Source organism: Notamacropus eugenii, chromosome 3, assembly GCF_028372415.1.
Source record: "Notamacropus eugenii isolate mMacEug1 chromosome 3, mMacEug1.pri_v2, whole genome shotgun sequence".
NCBI lineage: Eukaryota > Metazoa > Chordata > Mammalia > Diprotodontia > Macropodidae > Notamacropus > Notamacropus eugenii.
The window spans coordinates 409,885,060-409,902,431 of record NC_092874.1 but is presented as its reverse complement, the minus strand read 5'-3'; the positions used below and the strand labels follow the sequence as shown (position 1 = coordinate 409,902,431).

The 17,372-nt window shown below is 40.4% G+C and overlaps 1 protein-coding gene across 1 annotated transcript in view; it reads left to right on the top strand.

Moving 5' to 3' along the window:
• The first annotated feature begins 2,662 nt into the window (after positions 1–2,662).
• Positions 2,663–17,372, top strand: part of TNS3 (tensin 3) — a 511,962-nt gene continuing 497,252 nt past the window's right edge. The window contains exon 1 of the mRNA XM_072598110.1: positions 2,663–2,964. Within this exon, the coding sequence (XP_072454211.1) occupies positions 2,863–2,964 (102 nt within the window). The 5' untranslated portion in view covers positions 2,663–2,862. The remainder of the gene's footprint in view (positions 2,965–17,372) is intronic.

Genomic DNA, 17,372 nt, shown 5'->3' with positions numbered 1-17,372 from the left:
CCAAGAAATGTAGGAGAAAAAAAGATGAACTTTTCAATTGCCAAAAAGTGAGGGCTAACCATATGCCTGCCCATGAACCCCATTGGTATTACAAAGTCAAGGGAAAGCAAGGAAGACTCTCACCACACTTATGGAGGTCATTGGATAATACATTAGATTTTTCTAACATTCTGTATGCTGAGAAGGACCCCATTTAAGTTGGGAAGTGGACCCAGATATGGAAAATGAGAGTTAGTTGGTGATCTGATTATCTGACCAATTATGAAGCAGAGTGGAATGTGCTCAACAGTTTCCTTTAAATAGATGACACCTATCAAGACATAGACAAGAGTGGAACAGGCTGGACAGACAAGGATGGCTTGCTACCTGCACCACTAGCAGGAATGTCCAACTTGACAACATCATAGATCCTTTAAAGTGTTTGAGTGTCCAGTATACCCGGAAATCATTTCAGAAGAGCAGCCTTTTGATGTTATACATTTTCCCCTTAAAAATGTAAGCCCATTGGAATGCTAGACCTGGTATCTTGTATAAGACGTCACCACTACCATTTGACTTGATCCTTTCTAGAGGAGAGAAAATAAAGCTGATTAAGGTATTCTGGTAGTGAAGTGCACTAGCTTAGATGGATTAATGGGCAAACTGTTGGCTGTTAGAGCAGTAGGAAAAAGTTATTTACTAAATTATACCCTGATGCCCTGAACAAGTTCATTCACATCTCATGGATAAGCAGTTTACTACCTAAGTGTAATTCATTCATATTGTTTGCCAAAGGGGTAGAGCCCTCTCAATGAGTGGTCAGGAGCCAGTGAGATTTCCATTTCATGAAACCTCACCATCCATCCTGAGGAATTTGACTTATGTCTTGAAACAGGGATATCAAATATATAGTAAAAAAAAAATCTCATATGGTCCTTTAATTTTCTGCAGAAACCTGAAGTTTCTTTTCTTTAAAAAAGATAGAACAAGATTAACTGGGGACATTAATTTTTCTTTTTTAAAAAATAAGTCTATTTTGTCCTATCTAAACTGAAATAAACAATAAAAACATACTGTAATATGTAAAGTTGGTCCTTTTCTACTGAGCTGTTTGCTTTTCTAAATTCATATGGCATATGTGCATTTCTTATATGGAGGAGATTAGGGATGGTAAATAAACTCGAGTGTAGAAGTTTTCATTAATTTCTCCCAACTTCACACTTTAAAAACGCGGGCTTAGGACCATTTTTCAAATCAGCCTCTCTGACTTTGCCCTCCTTCCAGCAGTGCCTGACCTGGCAGTAAAACTTCTGTGAGATTTCCATGTCTGTAAATGGAGCATTGAGGCTAAAGTAACCAGGGCTGCTTGCTTTGTTGGGCGCCCGCTTTGCTTTCACTGTATAAATCATCCCTAAACCAGCTGCAGGGTCGTTTACAATTGTGTGGTTCACTCACAGTCAAGCAAGGAGCCCCAAGGAGGGAATTCTAGCAGTAGGAGGAAGCTGTGAATACAGGTGGCAAAGAGTTTTCTTTTTCCAAAGACAAAACAAATACCCAAACCACGCTGTTTTGTGGCAGGACCACTCAAACCCCTCACTGTCTCTGAACCCTTTTTGGCAAGGAGGGAAGAGAGTTAGCTCATGTCACTTAAGGGAAGTGACAAGTTTTGCTCCATAATATGTGTCTAACTAATGATTTAGTCACCTTACAAATCTCCAAGTGCAAAGATAAAAGCATTTTTTTTTTACTTCTGAAGGCATAATTAAGTATCAACTGTCTTAGAAAGGTTTTTTTTTTTTCAAAAGTATATTCCAACCCCCTTCCCCTGTCCCCATCACTTCTCCCCAGAAAATTAATTGTGCAGAGTTGAAACCTTAAACACTAATGTTCGGCTTAAAGCCAATTTTTCCCCCAAATGATTTCAAAGAAGGGATTTTGAACAGCTAAAACTAACAGGCTCTTCAAGTCGGCTGGTACTGGCTGCTAGCTGGAGCTGCTGTAATATGAACAGTCCCCCATAATGCCTTTGAAACAGTCATTAGTCTCCAGCATCATTTTGCAGCTCTGAAAGCTAAGTTATGTGGAAGGAGGGGGGATGAAAATCAAAGGGGGATTACAGGCACAGAATGACAGCACAAAGAAACAGGAAATTCCTCCAAAATGCTTTCCACTCCTGAAATTCGGCTTTCAAAGTCATCCTGATTGAGTTGGCTTCAAATAGTCATTATTTGCTCTCGAATTAGGCGGGCATTATCAGTGTGCCTCAGTGACAGATTGCTGGATAGCTCTTTCGTCCTTTCTGCAAAGGCAGCCCAGCCTCCGCCTCCCTCCCTCCCTCCCCACCCTACTCCAAAGAGTGCCGTCCAAATTATTAGTTTCCTTATTATTGTATCCATACCATTCAGTGATCCCCAAACCCTCCCACCAGGAGAGGAAAGGCTAAGTTTCCCCCTAGCTGGAGCTGAGACTTTAGACAGTGGCCTTCTTATGCGTTGTCTCAGTCTTTGAGGGGGCACAGTGTGGTCAGCATGGGATTCTGATAACAAAGGGTTAGGAGAGGGAGAGGAGGGGGGGGGGGGGGGGGGCTAGGCTGACAGATCGGTAGAAACAGCATCAGCTCCAAAGGGCTTCAACCTGCCCAGACGGAACTGGAACCTAAAGGTTAAGCATTGGCAGGCTGAGGCTTGTATTTCCATGCTGCCTGTCACGAGAGGCTGGCAGGTTGGAGCAACTGTGTGCTGAGTGGGGCTGAAGGCTAGGAGAGCTGCCCTGGGAGGAGTTCAGCCAGGAGAAGGCAGAGATGAGGGCTCAGACTCTGGTGTCCTGAGTTGGAGGGGAGAGACCACAAGCAGATTGAGGCTGCTCTGAGATTGGAGGGCTCTGATGGGCTGTTCGGTGAGTCTGGCCTGCCTGGAGGATGAGTTATGTACCGTACCTTTGGACCAGCCCATCCTGAGAGCAGATGAAGAGGTCATCATGATCCAGGTAGGGGTGTGTGTGTGTGTGTGTGTGTGTGTGTGTGTGTGTGTGTGTGTGTGTGTGTGTGTGTGTGTGTGTGTGTGTGTGTGTGTGTGTGTGTGTGTGTGTGTGTGTGTGTGTGTAAAGTAGTTACAGCAAGAAAATAAATCAAAATATAAGGGAAAAAAGGAGGACAGCTGCAGAAGGAAGACCTTCCTGGATTACAACAGCCAGGAAGGCACCCTCTGAGACTTGCTACTATTTCTCACTAAGCCTTCAGATACTAACTATTTAAGAAGGATTTTCACCGTTTGCATCATGAACTTGCCAGCTTTTATGATTGTAGGTGTCTTCCTGGTGTTTCTTTCTAAGTTGAACTAACTGAAAGCAAAAAGCCAGGAAGCAATGATTAAGCTTGAAATATAACTCAATTTAACAGTATGTATTTGGGGGTGAGCCTGAGCAGAGATTTTTTTTATGGTTGCTGGTCCCTATGATGCTATGACTGTCATGATGTGTTTTCTAGTTGTGTCCAAAGTAAAGTGTCCAAAGTCACAAAAGGGTGGTATTTATGAGAGAACCTATTGAGTAGATTATGGGACTGACTACATCCCTCTCCAGAAAGACAATCCCAAACTTCGCAAGCACAAGGGTCAAGAGAAGTAAATGCATAATGGGCTGGCCTATGTCCAGTTTTCTTCTTGCCCAGCAGAGAGCTACAGACAGCGGATGTGGGAAGACTCCTGAATATAACAGGGAATGATCAACAATGGCTTTCTCACCATCCCCCCCACCCCCACCCCCCTTGTCCTTTTAAAAATGTTTGAGTTGGCTTAAAGAAGCTTTAACAGCTCTTCTCTATTCTGGGGAACTGCTCTAAATGCATTCTTCCTTGCAGACTAGAAACTACTTTGAGCTGGAGAAGAAAGCATTCTTCTAATGGAGTTGTAGTGTTTTCCACTTTAAAATTATTTTGTGTCACACAAACAAGTAGGTTTAATTCAAAGTGTATTCCTATTTACTCAGTGGTGGGTTGGTTTGTCTTGGCTTTTCCATCTCTCTCTCTCTCTCTTTCTCTTTCTCTCCAAAAATTAGATTTTCATTCCATAAGTACCTTCAGAGTATATATATCTACTTTTAATATTAATGGCAAATTATAAATAAAGCTAATCTTAGGGAAAGAGATCTCTAGTATATCTACTAACTACTTGCCTACCATTAGTCTTTCGTATGTTTAGGGACACTAGAAGAATGTAAGTTCCCTGAGGGAAGGAATTATTTTCATTTTTTTCTGTGTATCTTCAGGGTCTAGCACAGTACATAAAATATTCGAGGCACTTAATAAATACAAGTTGAATTTAACTGAATTTTTAGAAGCAGAAGAGACTATAGAACTTTGTCTCAATATTTCTACTTGTGGATAAGTTCGAGGAAAAGTATCTTTACTTACCTTTTTCAACAAAGAAAACTAATTTCTATTAAAGCAGAAGTTAATAATCATCCAAGAGAACAGATAATGAGACATACTTTCCTCCTCTTGACAGAGAGGTGGGAATATATGAGCTCAAAATGTCTTTTCAGGCATGCTCACTGTATTAGTTGTTTGGACTTAACTCTTTTCCTTCATTGCAAGTAAGGGTTCAGTTGGCAGTGGGGTGGGGGTATATCCAGTAATGACAGCTATATAAAAACAAATGCAGCTGTTTTCTCCAAACAAAGTGAAAGTGACTTGGATAGAATGACCAGTTGCTTTGAGGGATTGAGGCAAGACAGGGACGTTGACACATTTAATGGAGCTATGAATTGGTATAACCATTCTGGAAAATCATTTGGAATTATGCGAAGAAATGATTAATATGACCAAACTCTGATCCAAAGATCCCACTGCTAAGTAGATACCCCAAAGAAATAAAAAATATAAAAAAAAGTTCCTACATTTGCCAAGATATTTATAACATTTTTTGTAGTAGCAAAGAGTTGGAAAAAAGTGACGCCCATCAGTTGGGGAATGGCTAAACAAATGGTAGTACATGACATAACAAAATTTTAGGTCACCTTCCTTTGTCAACACTGAAGTGTTTATTGATGATATAAAAGATAATGCAGAATAATGACCTGGAAGTAATCCAGAGACAGGTACTAAAGAGGCCTTTTTCACTGCAGCAAAAGCAAGTATTTAGAAATAAAAGTGTTCCCTTTGTCCCAGGTCAGCATTCAGATACACTAGTGAATTCCTTCTTTTAACTCAACTAGCTGCTATGAGGTAGACACAGCCCAAAGCCCCTGATCCCCACTCTGTCTTCTCAATCAGCCCTCTTCTTGTTAAAAATTCCTTTTTCCTGTCTATTCTCAGAAATCCAATTGTATCTTTCTAGACCTTTGATTAAAAGACACTTCTTTTTTAGACAGGGGGAGGGGAATTCATTCTAATGAGTGTCTGCAGCTGCAAAAGTGTCAAAATATTACAAGAAATGATGCCCTGGCAGTAGTTTTGAACTATCAAGCAACAGGCAGAACCAGAAATGCCAGTATGATTTCTACCCCAACTCAGCATATCAATGTGATTTGGATAGGCAGAAAACTGTCAAAGAAATAGCCAACCTTTGAGGGCTCACACTAAAGTCTGAGGATCTGAAATTTGTCCTTTTTGAAATGCTCATTGTATCGGTTATTCTGAAGTGGTGATTCCACAGCATCTTCTTCCTGTGCTAAAAGATGTACATCTATGCATACATATGTATATGTGTGTATATGTATATATACACATTCCAATTAGGGATAAGCAAATCACAGGAAATGAATGGTAAGATTGGGACCATCATCTCAGTTTCATTGACTTTAATCCATAAGCATGATGTCCCCACTTCTCTTAAACAAGTCAAATGACATGAGTTAAATATCTTTTACTTTGCTGCCTCTGTCCCTCAAAGTTATAATCAATCCAGTTCTGGCAATAACAAATTATATGTTCTTAACAATTCACAAAGAACTTTTCATACATTGCAAATATAATGTAGGTAAAACAAGCATTTATTAAATGCCCACTGTGTGTAGAGTACAGTACCAGTTCTAGGTGTTGGGAAGATGCAAAGTTTAGATAAGGCTCTCTCCCTGATCTCAAGTAGCTGGTCATCTAGTTAAAAGGATAAGATACAAATACATAAAACAATTATATTCACTATCAAATGTGCATATCAATGAGTAACACAACAAAATGTTATAAGAAGTGAGAAGTGTTGTGACACCATTGACCATCTCTTCTCTCTCCTGGTTCTTCTCCTAATTATCTCACTATTTAAAAAAAATCTTTGCTGCATTTTCATCCACCTCATTCCCACTAATCATGGATGCCACCCAAGAATCTGTTCTTGGCCTTCTTCTCTTCTCTCTATATACTATTTCACTTGGTGATCTCATCAGCTTCCATGGATACAAATATCGTCTCTACACTGATGATTCTCAGATCTGCTTGTCCAGTCCTAACATTTCTTCTGACCTCCAGTCTCCCATCTTCTGCAGCTAATTAGCTATCTTGGACTTGGTGTCTTACAGCCATCTTGAACTCAGCATGTCCAAAACAGAATTAATTAACTTTCCTCCTAACCCTCCCCCATCCTTCTAATTTTCCTCTGATTATAGAGAGTTCCACCCTCCTACCAATCTCCTCTATTTTCTCAATCTAAGTGTCCTGCCTCACTCCTCACTCTCACCCCACGTGTCGATGGCTGCCATATCATTTCTATGTTCACAATATCCCTTTTATATGACCTCTACTCTCCTCTACTGCCACCACCCTGGTGCAGGCAGGCCTTTATAACTTCATGGCAAAATAATTGCAATAGCCTGCTGATTGATTTCTCTACCTCAATTTTCTCCCCCATTCCAATGTATTCTCCACTTGCCTGTAAAATTAGTCTTCGTAAAATTCAGGTGTGATCTGACTATGTCATCCCCCATTCAGCAAACTCCAGTGGCTGCCTATGAACTCTAGGATCCTTTGGTTGGCATTTAAAGTCCTTTAGAACCCAGCTCTTCTTACCTTTTTCAGTCTTCTTATATCCTTATATCCCCTCCATATACCTCTCAATCCAGTAACACTGGCCTCTTTGCTATTGCTCAAATAAGATATTCCATCTCCTAACGTCTGGAATTTTTACTAAACGTCCCTGCCACACTCCCACCCCCAATGCCTTCCACATCTCAGCCTCCTGGCTTTCCTGACTTCCTTCAAGTCTTAGCCTTTTTCAAGCCTCCTTAATCTTGATTTCTTTGAAATTATCTTGTGTTTTTGTCCTACGTATAGTTTGTTTTTACATGGCTGTTTGAATGTTGCCCCTCTCCGCCATTAATCTCCTTAAAATCAAAGACTGGTTTTTTTTACTTTTTTTTAAATCCCCAGTTTAGCATAATACCTAATTCATAGTAGACACTTAACAAATGCTTGTTCACTGACATAATGACTGAGAGGTCTGAAGAAGGAAGATGGTTCTCAAATAAGGAATTAGGGAAAGTTTCTTGAAGAAAGTAGTATTGGAATTGAATTGGGTAGTTAGATATTCAAAAGGCAATGAGAGGAAGGGAGGGAAGGAGGGAGGATGTCAGTCTGAACTGAGGCACAGAATTATGTATGAAAGGTTATTGCCTGTTTGAGGGGCAGAAAGTTGGATGGTTTTTCTGAAGCTTAACAGGAGTGGAAAGGAAGTATTACAAGATAAGGTTAAGAAGGTGGGGTTGTGCTAGATTAAAGAAGGTCCTGAATGCCAGGCAAATCAGTCTGAACTGTACTCAGTAGGGCTATAGAGAACCACTCAAGGTTTTTGAGTAATGACAATGCAACCAGATAAACAATAATAAAGATTATAATAAAAAATATTATAATTTATTCATAAATAATTTATTCACAATAAAGATTATTCTGACAGTGGTGTGAAGGATGGACTGGAAATGAGAGAGAGAGGATGGGAAGCCCTATTAGGAAGCACATCCAGGTGCTCATGTGGGTCTCCATTAGAAAGGTGACAAGAACAGGGTGGACATTCTGGGTGTGATAGATATTTTGGAGATGGAATCAGTCACATATCTGATTTGATACTATATAAAATATTAGGAAAAGGAAAAAGCCACAGATAACCCCCAAGTTTATGACCATGGAAAATTGATTGAAAGCTTTTGAGGTAGATAATGGTGAAGACAGAGGGAGCAGTTAAGTTCCTGGGAATTGTGTCCATTTATGGAGGTAGCCAGTGACACACTGGTAATTTCTCCTCTGGAGAGCTGGTTGTTAAACAAAGAGGTCCCCACTTTTAACTTAAATATGAATTATTAACATTTTCCGTCACTTTTTAAAGTCTAAGCAATCAACAAAACAATAAATCACACGTTGATTTGTGGCCTTGCTGTAAATACTCACCCTGAAAATTTCATAATCAAATTTCTGGACATACTAAGTGTGAATTGCTGGCTATATATCCACATGGAAATGTCCTCTGGGGAGTGGGAAAAGGGGTTTCTCAGAAGAACAGTCAGTATCACAGACACTAGATTTAAGTGTTTTCACCTTGGGTAGCCAAGGAAGAGATTGTAAAGTTCTGTTCCTAGGGGATCACCTATAGTAGGGATGCATAAGATCATAAATACAGAGCTGCAAAGGACCTTAGAGATCCTGTAGTTCAACCTTCCAAATATATAAAGGAGAAAACTGAGGCCCAGAGAGATTATTTGCCCAAGTGACTTGCCTAAGTTTACAAAGTGGTAGAGTCAGGATTTATGGGCAGAATGAGAAACTGGTGAAGGAGACATAGAAAAAATGACCAGAAATGTAGGAGTACCAAGAAAGCATAGTATCTCTCAGGGAGGAAGAAAATTATCTATAGAAGGAATGGACAGTAGTTTCAAAAGCTTCAAAGAGAACAAAGAGACTGAGGACTTAAAAAAAAGACCATTTAATTTGAACGGAGTTCATTAAGACAGCAGTTTCAGTAGAGCAGTGGAGAGGAAGTCAGATGGCAGAGGGTTGGCTGAGTGAGTGGTGAAAAGTTTGAAGTGTTGGTATAAATGGGACTGTGCTGGAGCCAGCTCCAACTGGCTGGAGGGAACCAATTGTTAAATTTTCAGACTAAGCATTTGCACTGCAGAATTTGGCAAATGCTACAAATATGAAATTGGTTTATTGTTTTGTTGTCTATACTTGAGAAAGTGATAAAGAAAATGGTCATAGTGATAATTAAACTTAAACGTGTCCTATATACATTTTTTTCTGAGAGTCTTTTGTTAAATATATACCACTATATCCCTGGATAGAGATGAATTTTCCAAGTTTAATAATGAAAAGTAGTGAAAAAAAGTGTGGAAATAAATAGGTGATTGGAATAGGGTCAAGGGAAAGCTTTTTTTATCTTTAAAGAAGTGGGGAATCCTGAGCATCTTTGCAATCTGATGGAAAAAATCAGTGTCATGGATGAGATTATAGGTTTAGAAAAAAGGGTTACTATGCTGGAGCATGATCCCAGAAGACATAGAAGAAAATGAATTCAAGGAAAGAGCCGGAATGATTGGCCTTAATGTGTTCATAGGGATTTCTCTTCTCTTCTAAAGAGACTGAGTTTAATAAAAGAAGCTGAGTTAATGGCCAGGGGCTTCAGTATTCTCAGTAAGGCAGGAGGCTAAATCACCTGCTGAAGGTGAGGGGGATAGAGATAAGGTTAGTGGTGAGAGGAGAAAACAGGTTTGGAAATACTCATTTGGGGAATGAGATCAGGATTTGATAAAAGCAAATTAGTATCTCTTCTGGTCTTCATAATAATCTTTTGATTATTAGGTAGAGCAAGGATGATCATTCCTATCTCAAAGATAAGAAAGTTGAGGTTCAGGGAAGGTGAGAGATTTACCAAAGTGGAACTGGTAGGAAGTAACAGAGATGACATTTTACTGAAATCCCTTGATTCTAAAATTAATACTCCTTCTGCTGAGCCATATTTTGGCTCAGAGGAAAAAATAACAGGATTGGGGAAAATCTAACCTCTTGGGGTAAAGAAATAAGGTACTATTAACTGAAGCATTTCATTAATAGTGATATCATTTCAGTGATAAAGCATTATTGCAGTGAAGAAATTCTATTCAGTAACTTATCTGTAATATAGTTTTCTTTAAAAAGTTTTAAAATTTCCATTTATCTTATTTTTAATTTGTGGGATAAAACAAGCATTTCCATAACATATTGTGTATAACTTGCTATTGTTTTTAAAATTGTCATGTAGGGAAAGAATTTATGCAACTAGTATCTGTGATAAAGGCCTCATTTCTAAAATATATGGAGAACTGAGTCAAATGTACAAGAATACAAGCCATTTCCCAAATGATAAATGGTCAAAAGATATGAATAGGCAGTTTTCAGAGGAAGAAATTAAAGCTATCTAGAGTCATATGAAAAAATGCTCTAAATCACTATTGATTAGAGATGCAAATCAAAACAACTCTGAGGTACCACATCACACCTATCAAATTGGCTAGCATGACAAAACAGGAAGACAATAAATGTTGGAGAAGATGTGGGAGAGTTGGAACACTAATTCATTGCTGGTGGTGCTGTGAGCTGATCCAACCATTCTGGAGAGCCATTTGGAACTATGCTCAAAGGGCTACAAAAATGTGCATACCCTTTGACCCAGAAATATCGCTTCTAGGACTATATCCCCAAGAGATCTTAAAAATGGGGAAGAGTCCCACATGTACAAAAATATTTATAGCATCTCTCTTGGTAGTGGCCAAAAACTGGAAATCAAGGGGATGCCCATCAATTGGAGAATGACTGAATAAATTGTGGTATGTGAATGTAATGGAATACTATTGTGCTATAAGAAATGATGAACAGGAAGACTTCAAAGAGGATTGGAAAGACTTACATGAACTGATACATGGCCAGAACTAGGAGAACTTTGTACACAGCAACAACCACAGTATGTGAGGAATTTTTCTAGTAGATTTAGTACTTCATTGTAATGCAAGGACTTAAATAATTCCCAATGGTCTCAAGGCAAAATGCCTTCCACATCCAGAGAAAGAACTATGGAATTCAATTGCAGAATGAAGCAGATCATTTTCTTTTGTATTATGATTTGGGTTTTTTTTTATGATTTCTTCCATTCATTTTAATTCTTCTATGCAACATGACTAAAATGAAAATGTATTTAATAGGAATGTATGTGTAAAACCTATATAAAATTGTATGCCATCTCAGGAAGAGTGTGGGGAGGTAGTGAGGAAGGAGGGGGAGGGAGGGGAAAAAAATCTACAATATATGGAAGTGATTGTAGAACACTGAAAACAATTTCTTAAAAAGTTTAAAATTTTAAAAAATAAAAAAATAAAATTATCATGTAAATTTCTTTTCCCCCTTATTTCCTTTTCCCCCCTCTCTAATATAGTAATATAGTTTTTTTTAATTAATTTTTAACATTTATTTTCACACAATTTTGGGTTACAAATTTTCTCCCCTTTTATCCCCTCCCCCCCCCAAACCCGAGCTTTCTAATTGCCCCTGTGACCTATCTGCTCTCTCCTCTATCCTCCCTCCCTGCCCTTGTCTCCGTCTTCTCTTTTGTCCTGTAGGACCAGATAGCTTTCTTGACCCCTTAACCTGTATTTCTTGTTACCCAGTGGTAAGAACATTACATTTGGTCCTAACACTTTGAGTTCCAACCTCCTTAGCTCCCTCCCTCTCCACCCCTTCCCCTTGAAAGACAGGCAATTCAATATAGGCCATATCTGTTTAGTTTTGCAAATGATTTCCATACTAGTTGTGTTGTATAGGACTAACTATATTTCCCTCCATCCTATCCTGTCCCCCTTTACTTCTATTTTCTTATGGTCCTTTCCCTCCCCATGAGTGTCAACCTCGTATTGCATTCTCCTCCCCATACCCTCCCCTCCATCCTCCCCCCCACCCTGCTTGTGCCCCTGTCCCCCACTCTTCTGTATTATGAGATAGGTTTTCCTATCAAAATGAGTGTGCATTATATTCTTTCCTTTAGTGGAATGTGATGAGAGTAGACCTCAAGTTTTTCTCTTGCCTCCCCTCTTTATCCCACCACTAATAAGTCTTTTGCTTGCCTCTTTTATGAGAGATAATTTGCCCCATATAACTTCTCCCTTTCTCCTCCCAATATTTCTCTCTCACTGCTTGATTTCATTTTTTTTTTAATATATGATCCCATCCTCTTCAATTCACTCTGTGCACTCTGTCTCTATGTATGTGTGCGTGTGTGCATGTGTGTGTGTGTGTACTCCCACCCAGTGCCCAGATACTGAAATGTTTCAAGAGTTATAAATATTGTCTTTCCATGTAGGAATGTAAACAGTTCAACTTTAGTAAGTCCCTTATGATTTCTCTTTGCTGTTCGCCTTTTCATGGTTCTCTTCATTCTTGTGTTAGAAAGTCAAATTTTCTTTCCAGCTCTGGTCTTTTCATCAGGAAAATTTGAAAGTCTTCTATTTCATTGAAAGACCATTTTTTCTCCTGAAGTATTATACTCAGTTTTGCTGGGTAGGTGATTCTTGGCTTCAGTCCTAGTTCCTTTGACTTCTGGAATATCCTATTCCATTCCCTTCTATCCCTCAAGGTAGAGGGTGCCAGATCTTGTGCTATCCTGATTGTATTTCCACAATACTTGAATTGTTTCTTTCTAGCTGCTTGCAATATTTTCTCTTTCACCTGGGAATTCTGGAATTTGGCCACAATGCTCCTAGGAGTTTCTCTTTTTGGATCTCTTTCATGCGGTGTTCTGCGGATTCCTTGAATATTTATTTTGCCTTCTGGTTCTAGAATCTCAGAGCAGTTTTCCTTGATAATTTCATGGAAGATGATGTCTAGGCTCTTCTTTTGATCATGGTTTTCAGGTAGTCCCAGAATTTTTACATTGTCTCTCCTGATTCTATTTTCCAGGTCAGTTGTTTTTCCAATAAGATATTTCACATTATCTTCCATTTTTCGAATCTGCGCGGTATGTTCTGAGATATCTGTCTTTCTCGAAAAGTCCAAAGCGTCCATCCGTACCATTCCAGTTTTGAAAGATCTATTTTCTTCAGTGAGCTTTTGAATCTCCCTTTCCATTTGGTTAATTCTGCTTTTGAAAGCATTCTTCTCCTCATTTGGCCCCTTGCACCTCCCTTGCCAGCTGAGTTAGGCTAGTTCTCAAGGTGCCAATTTCTTCAAGATTTTTTTGGTTCTCCTTTAGCAGGGAGCTGATCTGCTTTTCATGCTTCTCCCTCATCCCTCTCATTTCCCTTCCCAGTCTTTCCTCCACCTCTCTAACTTGATTTTCAAAATTCCTCTTGAGCTCTTCCATGGCCCGAGCCCATTGGGTGGGCTGGGACACAGAATCCTCGATTTCTGTGTCTTTGCCTGATGGCAAGCATTGTTCCTCCCCATCAGAAAGGAAGGGAGGAAGTGTCTTTTCTCCGGTAAAGTACCCTTCAATAGTTTTATTTCTTTTCCCTTTTCTTGGCATTTTCTCCAACCAGTGGCCTGACCTCTGAATGTTCTCCTCACACCCACCTCGCCTCCTGGTCCTCCCAGCCAGTGTTTGGGGACTGAGATTCAAATGCTGCTTCCCGCCTTAGGATTTTTGGCGGGGGCAGGGCTGCTATTCAGTGTGAGAATTAAGTTCAGGTGGTCAGGGGCAGGGCCGCCTCTCAGGCATAGTTCCCTCTGGGGGTTTATGCACAGACCTTCCACAATGGATCCAGGCTCCTGCCCATTTGGGGAGCCCCCCGTCCGCAGCCACCTCTCAGCCCCCACCTCCCGGGGGGGCCCGAGCCTTGGGGGCACCCCACTCCCCTCTCAACCCGCCAAAGAGACTCTCTCACCCACCCCCGTCAGTCACCTGTTGGTGGGGGGGCCCGTGCCGCCGCTGAAGATCCCGCCTCCGGAGTCCTCTCAGATCTGTGCCTCTCGGAGCCGTGGCCGCCGCCGCCGCCGCCGCCGCAGGTCTGGGCTGGGCTCCGCGTCTGCAGCGCGACGGACCTTTTGCGAGAGGTTTGCAGGTACCTCTGTGGGTGGGGGGACCTGCGTGGCCGCTGGAGATCCCATCCCCATAGCCCTCTCGGATCTCCTCCCCTCAGTGTCGCGGCCGCGGCAGGGCCGCACTCCGCTCCCCGTCCCGGCGCCCAGCCCGCGGTGCCAAGGACCCCCCCGCGAGAGGTCCGCAGGTCTCTCCGGAGCAGGAATCTCCCTCCCTCCAATACTCCGTGGTCTCTGGGTACAGAATTCGCCCTGGCTTGGTCCCCTCTAGCCGTTCTGTGGTTTGTGTGTTCGGAGCTATGTGTATGTGCATCTTTCTACTTCGCCATCTTGGCTCCGCCCCTATAGTAATATAGTTTTAAAGGCTCTCTCTCTCTCTCTCTCTCTGTCCTCTCATTTCCTCTCCTCTCCTCTCCTCTCTTCTTTCCCTTCTCCTATTCCTTCCCCTTCTCTCTCCCTCTTTCTTCCTATGTGTCTATGTGTGTGTGCACACATACACACACTCACACATACATATATCTCTCGTATATATAAGGTTATTTAACTGCTTTCTCCCCCATTAGAATGTGAGCTCCTTAGGACCAACCACACATTATTTGCCTTCCTCTTTATCCTAGCACTTAGCACAGTAATTGGCAGATAAGACTTAATAAATGTTGACTGAATGGCTATTTGTGGAGAGGTAACAAAAACAAGGTCTCTGAAATATTGACCTAATAAATTGGCCTTCTACTTCCTGCCTGGGTTTCAGGGTTTCATTGGTTAAATCATGGTGTCATTTTCTTACAGTATTTCACACAGTTCTAGCCTTTGAAGTTATTGTTTGACTGCAAAATACTTGGAAGTACCTAATGACTATTTAATTCTGAACAGAAGAGAAAAATTTTAATAAACATACTCAATGCTAGGCTTTTCTAATATATTATTTTCTCCAAAAGTTTAATTTCTGTTAAAGTTTCTGCATCCTGACCATGTAGGGATGATTTTCTTAAGTAGAAAGAGATGGTTTGGGCAGGGAGTTGGCACTTAGTCTCATCATCCATTTCAATCCAGCAAACATGTCCATTTTCCTAGATAGATTTGCATAGATTTAGAGTGGCAAAGGACCATATAGATCACCTCCATTTTACAGATGAAAAAAATGAAGCCCATAGAAGTTAAGAGATATGCCAAAGATCATAAACTTCGTAAGTACCGGAGCTGTGATTCAGCCCCACTTCCTGTGATGCCAGCCACAAAGCTGCCACTGTATGTAAAACTTTATTCTAGGGAGTAGGGATGCAAAAACAAAAGAAAATGCAATTCCTGCCCTCAACGAACTGGAGTTTATTCCGTGTCTATTAAATACTGTCAAATTCAGCCATACACAGATAGCCACTATATGGTTAACTAGTAGTCAATCAACTAACCTTTATTAAGTATCTACTATGTGCCAGTCACTGTACTAAGTATTGGAAACACAAAGAAAGGCAAGAGATAGTCTCTGCTTTCAAGGGACTATCTATTGGAGGAGACAGCATGAAAACAACTATATGCAAACAAGAGAAATACAGCATAAATTGGAGGAAATCGAGGGCACCAGTTAGAAAATAGTTTTGCCTAGAAAAGACCAGAGTCACCAGAGAAACTGAGAAGTGATGGGATTGTTCGTAACAGAGGGAGACAAGGGAAAGATTCAAGGAACAGGTGACACCTGAACTGGGTCTGACTTGAAATAGACAAAGACTTTCAGTTGGCAGAGATGAGAGGACACTGTGATAGTGCCTTCTTTGGATGTGAAGAGGGAAACAGGTATCAAGTAGCTATGCTACTGAACAAGTAGCATAGAGCCAAACCACTGAGATCTTTGCAGGGCAGTCCAAGGAGTTCACGTTTTGCTTTTCCTGTCTGTTTATAAGAAGCATCAAACCTAAAGCAAGTCCTTAGATAGCATCTCATCCAACCTTCTTGTTTTAGAAATGAGGAAACTGTGGTCTATAGGGATAAATGATTTACTCAGTCACTCAGGAAGGGAGAGAGGGTATAAAGAAATATATAGTGCATATCTATATCTATATACAGATATATAGGTATAAAGATAAGTGTGTACACAGTGCCAAGCAAAGAACTTAGAGCTTTTTACCAATATTATCTCATTTGATCCTTGCAACAACCTTGCAAGGTAGGTGCTATTGTTAATAATATTTACCCTATCTACCTCACTGGACCATTGTGAGAAAAATATTAGCTATTATTAATTTTACATATACTGTGTTTATGTTATATCCAGGGATAGGACCTGGACCTGTAATTTCATTGATATATGCTCAGGTGAGGAAATTTTCTCTACCAACAAAAGGAGATACCTCTACAACTGTTTTATGGTGGAGGAAACTGAGGCAAACAGAGGTGAAATGACTTGCATAGGGTTACACAGCTAAAAGTATCTGAGGTTGGATTGGAACTCAGAATTTCTGACTCCAGGACCAGCTCTGTTCATTGTGCTAGAAGCTAGATACCAAATCTGTTATTCACAATTCTTATTCCAAAGCCAGAGCTCTGTCTACTACCTAAAAATTTAAGTCAAAAGTCTGAGAAAATATGGAATTGGCTCTGTCACTACTTCCGGTTGGAGCTGGAGCAAGTCTTTTAACTTCTTGGAGTCTCAGTTGCTTCCTTTGCGAAATGAGAATAGTAATATTCATGCTATCTACCTCGCTGAAACATTGTGAGAAAAATATTAGTTATAATTAATGTTTTATATACTGTATTTATGTTGTATCTATGGATAGGGCCTGGATCTGTGATTTCGTTGATATGGGGCATGCTGAGGTGATGAAAGTTTCTGTACCCAAGAAAGGAGATACCTCTACAACCAAGAATCTTAGAGCATTGCCTAGAGCAGCAACTCTCAAGTTTTTTGGTCTCAAGACTTCTTTCAACTCTTAAAAATCATTGAGGATCTTTTTGTTTATTTGGGTTGTACTATTAATATTTATTAAAATGAAAATGTCTCAGGATTAATATGAACATTGTTTTGATCTTGCAGACCCCCTCAAACGCTTTGAGAGATGACTTGCCCAACGTCACAGCCAGTGTGTGCCAAAGGTAGCCAAATCCTCCTGGCTTCTTCCATATTGATTGTCACTGCTCCTCCAATCCTTGTCCTTAGGGACCACATGTTAGCTGCTGGGATCGATGAATTAATCCCTCTCTTTCTAACTCCCTGCTAGATCTATCATTTTTCCCCTCCTAGGTTACTCAACAGACTTGGGGTCCAGAAAGAGCTGTGTTTAAATCCTTTCTCAGATACTAGCTCTGTGACCCTGAATAAGAAACTTTTCTCTGAGCCTCAGTTTCCTCATCTGTAAAACCAGAGGGTGGAACTTGATGGCCTCTGAGTTCACTTCTATCTGTCAATCTATAATCCTACAGTCCT